This window comes from Necator americanus, chromosome II (genome assembly GCF_031761385.1).
Source record: "Necator americanus strain Aroian chromosome II, whole genome shotgun sequence".
In the NCBI taxonomy this organism is placed as follows: domain Eukaryota; kingdom Metazoa; phylum Nematoda; class Chromadorea; order Rhabditida; family Ancylostomatidae; genus Necator; species Necator americanus.
In genome coordinates this window covers 19,331,374-19,341,984 of record NC_087372.1, presented here as the reverse complement: position 1 = coordinate 19,341,984, position 10,611 = coordinate 19,331,374, and the positions used below count along the sequence as shown (strand labels likewise).

General features: G+C 41.8%; 3 protein-coding genes across 5 annotated transcripts; 1 reads left to right on the top strand and 2 right to left on the bottom strand.

Moving 5' to 3' along the window:
* Positions 1-1,421: 1,421 nt before the first annotated feature.
* On the bottom strand, positions 1,422-2,421 carry RB195_018487 (uncharacterized protein; the record flags this gene model as incomplete). Of its 2 annotated transcripts, XM_064185954.1 has the most annotated exons (3): positions 1,422-1,572; positions 1,674-2,130; positions 2,190-2,421. In XM_064185954.1, 3 exons carry the CDS (start codon positions 2,419-2,421, stop codon positions 1,422-1,424), a joined length of 840 nt encoding a protein of 279 aa, XP_064041834.1. The 2 variants fall into 2 exon arrangements, with proteins under 2 accessions (XP_064041834.1, XP_064041835.1); XM_064185953.1 differs by lacking the exon at positions 1,422-1,572 and having other exon boundaries at positions 2,008-2,421.
* Positions 2,422-2,952: 531 nt separating this feature from the next.
* RB195_018486 (uncharacterized protein) lies at positions 2,953-3,906 on the bottom strand (the record flags this gene model as incomplete). Of its 2 annotated transcripts, XM_064185952.1 has the most annotated exons (3): positions 2,953-3,174; positions 3,482-3,742; positions 3,826-3,906. In XM_064185952.1, 3 exons carry the CDS (start codon positions 3,904-3,906, stop codon positions 2,953-2,955), a joined length of 564 nt encoding a protein of 187 aa, XP_064041832.1. The 2 variants fall into 2 exon arrangements, with proteins under 2 accessions (XP_064041832.1, XP_064041833.1); XM_064185951.1 differs by lacking the exon at positions 3,826-3,906 and having other exon boundaries at positions 3,482-3,622.
* Positions 3,907-7,624: 3,718 nt separating this feature from the next.
* Positions 7,625-9,753, top strand: RB195_018485 (uncharacterized protein; the record flags this gene model as incomplete). The annotated part of the gene is made up of 4 exons (XM_064185950.1): positions 7,625-7,700; positions 7,755-7,820; positions 7,877-8,010; positions 9,628-9,753. 4 exons carry the CDS (start codon positions 7,625-7,627, stop codon positions 9,751-9,753), a joined length of 402 nt encoding a protein of 133 aa, XP_064041831.1.
* Positions 9,754-10,611: the final 858 nt, after the last annotated feature.

Sequence of the window (10,611 nt, the reverse complement as noted above, 5' to 3'; positions counted from 1 at the left end):
CTGCTCATCGCAGTACTAGGATCTTTTGTTTTGATTATGCTCCTCGCGCTACTGATAAGGGTTTTTCCTTGCAAACACTTTTTTCCAGTCTATTTGTGAGCTCTTTGAAATTCGATTTTTTCTGCTATTAACATTATTTCTGCTCAAACTTGCGTTGTGAGTAGAAGATGGCAAAGAAATCGTGACCGTGAACTACAGCAACATGTGGAGCTAATCGGGGAGTCTCTCTGCTCGAGATCCTTGCTACTCGAAATAGAAGATTAAAAGCATTTATTAGATTTATTATATATGTAAAGTCTAATAAACATCTTCCTGTGTTGTCTTCTCACTGCACTGTTCCACATCTCCATACGAGCTACCCTGGCACACGTCACGCATCATCTTGAACATATAATTAACATGATCATATAATTTTTAGTTATTATTTATTCTATTAATACCGCTGTATTACAATATTACAATATATTATAATATATTTTGTGTTACTTGTAGCATTATTATTTTTTAAAACAATTTTTTTTATTTATTACATCGTATTATCTTATTTATTAGGCGTTCATTTGTTTTTTTTCTAATTCTTTTAATTATACCCAATTTTTGATTGCTATGTGGGCAGCTATACTAGTAGGAACGAGATGAAGGGGTCGTTTTTGGGAGAGTGTGCGAGGAAGGGGGGGGGGGGTCGTTTTTAGGAGGGATTTTCCCAACTGTACGCTTGACCTTGCTCATAACCGGTCGAGAGGCTACCTATGTCCTTCCTAAGCGGAAATTGGGAACCAAGTGCGAAACGAAGCTGACTCTCGCAAACAATTCTTTCTAATCTCTTTCGACTCTTTGAGATTGAGAAGATAGATATAAGATGGATCCATTTTGGTTTTGTTAATCTGCGGTATGTTCCAAGGTCAAATGTGTAGAGGAAGCCATAGCTTGTGTTAAGGAAATTAACCTGAGGAAGTTTTATAGAGAAGATTATAGCTTTCACAAAGTCATGTTGGTGTGATCGAAACTCTTTGTAAGTTTGCAATGCCAGCCTATAGCATCCGAAAAGCCACAAGCTTAATAACTCACCCCTTGATTTTATACGTAGGAGTCATTCGACAGAGAGTACCTTAGAAAAACAGCCCTAATCACTGTCAGAAAGTTTTAAAGGGTCGATCGGAGTACAGCCCAAATGCAAATGACATTTCTTTGCAAATGACATTGACTGATGTCTACTTGACGTTCCTTGCAAGAAAGATTTCAGAACTCTATTGTTGCGCGTAAAATGCCAGCAAAAATTATTGAGAATATTTCTACTCTTGTAAACTGTTGGAAGTGTTGATAACGTTAAACTTTGTCATATCCGATTCCAGTCTTCTCGAGATTCTATATTTCGATTTTATTGGTCAGCTTGATTCCCGTTGATCTTCGAACTGGTCGAGCTAGCGGCAGTAATTCTTCCATTTGTTACGATCGCGTGCCAGTCGCCCAGTAGTTTCTCTTTTTGCTTGGGACACGAAGCGCATCATAATTTTCTTTGAAGGATTTCGTGAAGAAATCTGACCATCAGGTCGACCGTCTTCCTGTTGTGCGCTTAATATCGCGGGAAACCCAGTCGCTCACAGCCCCGTTCCAACGGTTGTTGTTAAAGCGCGTCACGTGCACAGTGGACATGTGTCACGTGTCCGACCCACCTTATTTTGCTTTTCTTGGCTAATTCGGCCGCGTCTCTAATCTTCGACCGCTGACGTAGGAGAGGACTTCGAATCCCTTCTCTAGCTTGTGTAAAGCGGGATACTCCTAGCATCACTGTCTCAATTGCGCGTTCAATGATGCTCACCGCGTTCTCTTCCTGCTTGCGAAATGCCCAGGTTTCCGAAGCATAGGTAAAATCAAGAAGTACGGTGGTGTTGTAAAGATGAGCATAGAGCCGGATATTCTTGGTCTTCTTCACTACATCCTCGATGCTCTTATATGCTCCCCAAGCCGCTCTTCTCCTCCCGTCCAGCTCAAAGGTCATATCGTTTGTCATGTTAATTTCTCGGCCCAGATAAACGTAGCTTGTGCGCTCGCATATGTTCGTTCCGTTGAGCGGTGATGAGGCATCCGAGACCCATCCAGGCATATGAACATCGTCTTTTGCAGATTCAGCTGAAGACCTATGCATCCGCATGTTTCGTCGAATTCGGTCAGCATTTGTTCCGCTTGACTGATGCTAGTTGTCATTAGAACGATGTCATCAGCACGGTGTAACTGCCAAACATCAACCCCCATGTCATCCCATTCCAGCTTTCGCATAGCGTACTCGAGGGTGCCTGTGAATGTCTTAGGTGAGAATGTTTCACACTGTCGTGTCACACTGTCCAAGGCCTCCATGACCGCTTCCGCCTCAACTGAGTCGAAGGTCTTCTTCAAATCGATGAAGGTGAGACAGAGCAGCATCTTGTACTATCTTGATATCTGGATGAGTTTCGAAAGAGTATGAATGTAGTCAGTAGTGCTGAATCCTTTTCGAAACCATGCCTGCTCGCATGGCTGTCCTTCATCCAAGACTTTTTCAATCCTATTAAGCATCCCTCTTGTAAGGAGCTTGTAGATGATGGATAGTAAGCAGATTAAGCGATAGTTATCGACGTCATGCGGATCTCCCTTTTTATCCAACAACACGGTCTCGCTGGTTTTCCACTGTTTAGAAACCTTGCATTCCGACAGGTATTGAGTGAAGAGTCTCGCCAAGGTGTTGATGAGTACTGGCGGAAGGTTTTTCAGGTACTCTGGTCTTATTCTGTCGGGACCGGGTGCCGTACGATTTCTTACCGACATAATAGCATGTCGTACTTAGCACGAGAGAACCTCTGGAATGACACTCTTATTTTCCCTCAGATTGTGGGGAGGCAAGTGAACATGGCTGTCGAAGAGTTCAGAGTAGAAGTCGTAGAGTAGAAGTCGGTCTTGCTGGTCCTCCACAGTTCTTCATTCACCTTCTCTATGGTTGTTCTCTTCTTGTTCTGCAGAATAATCATCATCGTCTTGCGATTCGCGAAGTCTCGACAGGCATAGCGGATGCTTTTTCCCGCCTTCAGCCAGCACTTCTGCTCTCCTCTCTTCTCTAAGATCTTCCTTTATGGCCTCTCTGCAAAACCTCGCGAGCTCGCACATGAGTTCTTGGTTGTCTGTGGCTCGTGCTGCTCCACGCTTCAACTCAAGAATTTCGAGGGACAAGCATTTTTTCGTGGTTTTAAAACTCAGCCTTCCTCGTGTAGTCGCAAAGGTATTCAATTCCTATTCGTATTCCTCGTCGATGTTGTGCATTGCGAAATCTTCCAATAACTGGGTAGCGTAGCAAAGAGATCCCAGTTAATGATAGTTTGGGACTTCGCTTTCTGAACTTCGCGGCTCTCTCTTCTCTCTGCAAACGAAGAACTTCCACGGAGGAGGGGCACAGCAGCGACATCCGTCAGGCAAAACCTTTTATTGACGGTGATGTGGTCGATTTCATTACTTGTGAAGATGTGTGATTCCCGATGTGAAGTTTCTCAAGGGTTCTTCTCGGGCCAATTTTAGCGTTGTTATAGAAAGCATCGACTTCTTCTTCGTAAATTGATGTTGGAGCGTAAGCGACGAAGATTGTCAAAGCCGGCATTGAACCACATTTTCTCACGCAGACGTCCGATTTGGGTCGCAAGTTGTTCCAGAGAATCAATGTTCTTTGCCATACTCGTGTTGATGACAACTCCACCAACTTCTCTACTGTCACATGCTCCTAAGAACATTTCTTCTCTAGTTTCGTATACGGCGTTGAGAGGGTAGCGTCGTCGCGTCTCGGTCAGTCCGATGACCTCGTACTTGCTTGCATGGCTGCATCATCAGATCTTCGATGACCGCTTGCGATGCAAGCGTACGTGCGTTACAAGTACAAATCGTCATCCTAGTCCTTTTGCGTTTTAGTAGCCTATATGACTCCTGCAGCCCCGTTTTTCTTGGCGCTACAGCTTTCCTCCGGAATCAGGAGACTCTTTTCTATTACTGTGACATGCGTAAATTTTAAAACTCATGGGCAGGTTGCAAGTCTCTAGTCCCAAGGGTTTGGGGGAAAACGTTTGTCCTCCCATAGTGTACAAATGAAGCTTATTTGTTGGACAAATCACAAATTTCATATGGAGAACTCACTCTTGACAGGGAGAAAGGCACACAAACGCTTTATACGCGAGAACTATAGCTGCCAGTACTAAAGTGGTGCAAGAAAGGAAAGAATGATGTTGCGAGGTTATTTACGTTGTCTTTAGCAGAAGTGTGTTGCTGTTCCTCCTCCGCACTTTCTTTCGTTTGAAACACCGAATTTCTTTGCATACTTCCTCAGCATAACATTTAGTGGAAAGTTTTTTTTTCTAGGTTCCATATAGTGAAGAACATATTCTTGCTCCATGATCTTTTTTTACTTGCACAGAAAACTCAAAAATCACCGGAGAATTTCTCTACTGTTTTTGTGCATCCTTTCCTTCCGATATAACTGAACGCATGCTTATTTATTCTTTTGTTAAAGGTACTTCAGGATAAGTCAAGGAAAGAAACGACATAACCATGACACAACAACTTGTCCTTTTTCGATTGTGTTGTTGTTTTCTTCAAAGATTAATTCACTTTGGTATTCCTATTTAAGTGCGGGTGTAGTGTAGCGGTTAGAGGTTCCGCTTCCTGCGCGATCGAAGTTCGAGTCCGCCCTAGTGCTTACCAAGCCTTTCATCCCCTCGTGGTCGATAAATTGGTACCAGACTTGTCTGGGAGGATAAAACACTGACTTGACACATCGGCTAACCACCGCAAGTCATTGTATAGGCCAGTTACACGTTCGTAAAACTCAAACGATTCTGAATTGAAGTGAACGTGGAGACGCATCCCGAGCGGATTGATTAACGCCAGAGACTTTATCCTTTATCCTTTACCAGTCTGAACGTCCGGCTAAAGCCGGACTTCAGACTTTCTGTGGAGTTGGCTTCGCTCGCCTTCACTGATTAACGAAAATTAATATTAGTGCCGTTTTCTACGAAATTGGGCTTGTGCATCTCCAACAATCTTTCTTCCTTTTTTATATTGTAACTAAGGGCGAAAAATTTCATAGACATCTTCCTAAACGCGTCGGTTCTACATTTCGAAAACATTCGAACTTCAGCTTCAAACACTCCTTTTCAATATATCATAGACAAGATTTAAAAGTATCACACGAAATATGAGTTTTCCTCTTGTTTTCTATAAACAATTATTAAAGAATGTTGTGTTGGCATAAAATGACGTGAAAGACATCACTCTACTGATAAAGATAACGTTCCACGGCAGATCACATAAACATTGCTACTATTTAAGCACCCGTTTGCATGCGTGTTTCCACTTTCTGAGAGCGGCATGCTACCAACTTGAGGCGAACGAAGAAGGAAATGGACACGCGGAGGAGTCATATAGGGTGTAAAACAAAACGCCCAATAGCCTCGGCTATCAAATGGCTGCAACCATCTATCCTTTGCGTCATGCACACGAAGTTAGTGCGCACTATTTCGACGCCAGTGGACCCTTCTCACCCCCTTCTATAGGTGTCTGGTGCCGGCGCACCAATCGGGCGCCACTGGACCTTTCGCACACCTTTCTATAGGTATCTGGCGCTGAGGCACCAATCTGCCGCTGGTGGACCCGTCGCACCCCTTCTATAGGTATCTGGCGCCGGTGGACCCGTCGCACCCCCTTCCATAGGTATCTGGCGCTGGCTCACCAATCGGACACCGCAGGACCCGTTGCAACCCATCTTATAGCTAACTGACCATAGGGCACCTATCCGACTCCGGGTGGACCCGTCGCACCCCCTTTTTCGAATTTCTTGACACACAGACAAACACACACACACACACACACAGACAAACAAACAAACAAACACACACACACACACACACACACACACACACACACACACACACACACACACACACACACACACACACACACACACACACACACACACACACACACACACACACACACACACACACACACACACACACACACACACACACACACACACACACACACACACACACACACACACACACACACACACACACACACACACACACACACACACACACACACACACACACGCACACACACACACACACACACACACACACACACGCGCACACACACACACACGCACACACACACACACACACACACACACACACACACACACACACACACACACACACACACACACACACACACACACACACACACACACACACACACACACACACACACCGCACACACACACACACACACACACACACACACACACACACACACACACACACACACACACACACACACACACACACACACACACACACACACACACACACACACACACACACACACACACACACACACACACACACAGAGTTAACTATGCTTTAAATAATTTATCGTTATAACATGAAGTTCAAATGGAGCCTGATGCTTCAAAATTCTATTGAAGAGAACTAAAAAAGATAGCCTATATAGGGTCAGCACCTCCTACGGAGGATCTCAAATGCTCAAGAACACATTCCACGCAGAAAAAAGAAAACTGTTAAGTCATCTATTCTTCCTAATAAACTTCATGACCCCAAACATGCTTAAAACAAAAGCTCTATTCTACACTTTCCACGATGAGTCAGAAAAAAAGTGAATATGAGAACCTTCATATACGTATAAATCCTAAAATGGACTTAAGGACATTGACGTGCGTAAGTTCATGTAATAAATCAGTTAATTTTATTCTTACTCGCTTACCATTCGTGAATTCAAGCGCCTTTCTTTACATTTTCGGTAAGTTTGTCCTCAGGAAAATTGTATGAAAGTCCGTCGTGCCGACTGTTTGGAGTGTTGAATAGTCAGAGAACATGTTGAAACAATTAACAAGCACAGACAGATACACAACAACAGCAACGGCAATTACTACAACTGAATGTGAACCGTTAAGCGTTCCTTCACCGTAAAAATGTTGCAAACATCGAATTTGCCGTATAATTATCCTATGAGATAAAATTGCAGAAATCCAGAATAAAATACTAATGAGGGATTTATTTTCGAAGTCATTTTCTAAGACTTTTATATAATCTGGAATAGTCTAGGAGAGTGACCAGTACAAAAGAAACATGTATTAGCTTCAAATAAACCTTATTACTGAGAAAAAGAAGTTTAGCTGCTGTGTGGATAAATCATCATATTCAGTGCGAAAGAGTAACCGATCCAACACATCTGATAACGAAATATCAGAAGTCATAGTGTTTCAAATTGTAGAAGAAATTGGATCTGAATTTAAATACCTTTGACATTTTATTCTTTTGAGGAAGCGTGCTGTGGAGTAAGAACTACTTTAGTGGTACTGTTGATTAATGTACATCACTAGTTCCCATAAAAATCATTCTACGATTATCATATGCCCCATAGATTACAACTTGTTTTATGGATAGGCAATGTCGGAGAGAATTGGCGTCAAATACTGTCAACCTCAATGACATTATACCTGGCCACCCTATTCTGTGCAGAGATTTATGAGTCTCTAAACGAGTTAGTGTACGAATAAAAGGGAAGTGAGTCGCTCCAGACGGTATGGGAAATGCTTCTGACCTTCGCCACCTTTATTGCTCTCACGGCTTCATCGTTTGCGCGTAAGCAGACCTTCACTGTGACTGGTATGCAGACATTTTCTTCTAGAAGCGGATTCGTTTTCATAATGCGTGTTTAAGGAAATCTTGAATGTAATGGTAAACCAGCCGCACATCAACAGATTGAGCTGAAATTCACAGATCCACGTAAGAACATAATTTTTCCCATAATTTTCCTCAGTCATGATAAAAGACTACAACAGTGATGAAAGGCGAAGTAGCGGCAAATGTCAAAACCGCGTCTGATGGGTCCTTCAAAATCAGCGGATCCAAGAAAGCGAGGGCTTCGCAAAAAGCGTATGTGTGGATTGAGCACAAATGTGATCCAAAGCGAAGAGTGAGTTTGTTACAAAAATTGCTGTCCGGACAGTGCAGTCTCACACAATCTTTCTCTTTGTTCTTTCATTGTCCTCGTTCAATACCCTCGAAATACCCGGATAATCAGGGATAAAAACATGTTGTCGCGCAGCAACAGAATTCCAAAGTGACTTTGAGGGGAAAGTAGGGCAAGACTTTCTCAGTCTTCAAAAATTGAACTCACAGGTTTCAAATATAAATGCAGTCAAAAATCTTCGTTAAGCCTCAGTCATGTTCATTTAATCGAACCTCAAGTCTCATACTTACTTAGGCCTGCAGTGAACCCTCTGTACTCCTTGGACATGCGCTCGACAGACTGTGCTTAGAAGAGAGTGACGCTACTGTTTTGCAGTACATTGATCTCTTCGACAGCCAACCGCCTCAATATCATCTTAGAAAAAATGGACATTTCATCTTTTGGGTCCTTCCTTCTGAAATCTAGCATGCATCATTGCGATGAAAAATCGCACACTGCCCGACTGGACCAGATGGAAACATCTGAAGAACCTACCACAAATCCTCATCAACATCCTTGCAACGCACGCACATCTGTAGAAACACAAGGTTCATGACCAGTATAAGTAAGAACTCATTGTAGAAGAGTCGAGCACACCACATCTTGAACCATTTCTCTATCTGTTAAGTTCCGTCATTAACAAGCTTATTCTGTCCTAAGTCATCGATCAAGAATACATAAGGCTGCTAAAATTTCCTAAGAAAAGTGAAATCAGGTGAGCCGTATATGTAAGTCTCAATGAAGACTGCACAGCTGCTCTTATAATTTTGTCTTGCAGACATACATGATGGTAGGTAGCGGCAACTGCGAACCCTTTGCGACAATCGACTCTACGGAGCTGCGTGCACAGTTTGCCGAACTACCCACGTTGTTATTCGAGCTTGCGCAACAACTATTGGCAGAGACCACTCGCTACAACGCAGCTAATCGAATGCGTCAAGCTAGCTCGTTCCTAACTTTGAGTTTCTGGCCACATGCGAGGAAAATTATGAGGACGCTTCTAGGCAAAATCTGTGAACAAATGGGTTACGTGAGATAAAAAAAGCAGAACATGAAGAACGGTCATCCATTGGTCAGATTTCTTCACCAGGAATATTATATGCTGGTCGTATTTTGTGGGAAAGAAAAAGAAACTGCGCCGCCGCACACGACCTAGCAAATACAATGTTGTTGATGCTCGCTTGAGCAAATCAAGCACTGAAGCTCATTTCTTTCCAGTCGGAATGACTGTAGTAGACACGTTATACCTGGAGAAACTCAGCACCAAATCCCTCATCTATTTCATGCCGCATGCACAGAGCGACAATACTGCTTGTTTCCTTGTTTTGCCATTCTTCAGGATATGATGCTTGGCATACCACTGCCACATCAACAGCTACAATATGTTGGTAGAGTTTCCCCAGTATCGCAATAAATTTCGCGATTTCAGTGTTACATAACTGCGTTTATTGTTTTATGGAAATAGAGCAGCAGATTCAAACATGTATCTAATACCTCACACGCTACTTTAGATGACTTCAGAGTGCCCCGCAACACCTGGTTCATTTTATACACAAAGTACCAATAACCATTCACTTGCAGGGAGGCTGTGATGTAATGAGCTACTTACCAATTCCTTCATCGTATGACGGGAAAGTCTATTCAATTGGGAAGAAGGAACTGTCAAAAGAACTTTATTACAATAGTTGTGATGACGTGGACAATTAAATCAGCCAGAAGACGAAGAATAAATTAAATCCAGTTTCTGTAACATCAGTGACGTGAGACGTGAAAAGTTCGGAGAGCCTACTTACATGGGTCAAAATTGAGAAAGGTCGTGAAAGAACAACGAGAAAATCCTGAATACATCATGACACAAACGAGAGTTTAGCTCAGAAGCTAGACGCGAGAAGCGAAGTAGACTTATACATACATACATACATACATACATACATACATACATACATACATACATACATACATACATACATACATACATACATACATACATACATACATACATACATACATACATACATACATACATACATACATACATACATACATACATACATACATACACACATACACATACATACATACATACATACATACATACATACATACATACATACATACATACATACATACATACATACATACATACATACATACATACATACATACATACATACATACATACATACATACATACATACATACATACATACATACATACATACATACATACATACATACATACATACATACATACATACATACATACATACATACATACATACATACATACATACATACATACATACATACATACATACATACATACATACATACATACATACATACATACATACATACATACATACATACATACATACATACATACATACATACATACATACATACATACATACATACATACATACATACATACATACATACATACATACATACATACATACATACATACATACATACATACATACATACATACATACATACATACATACATACATACATACATACATACATACATACATACATACATACATACATACATACATA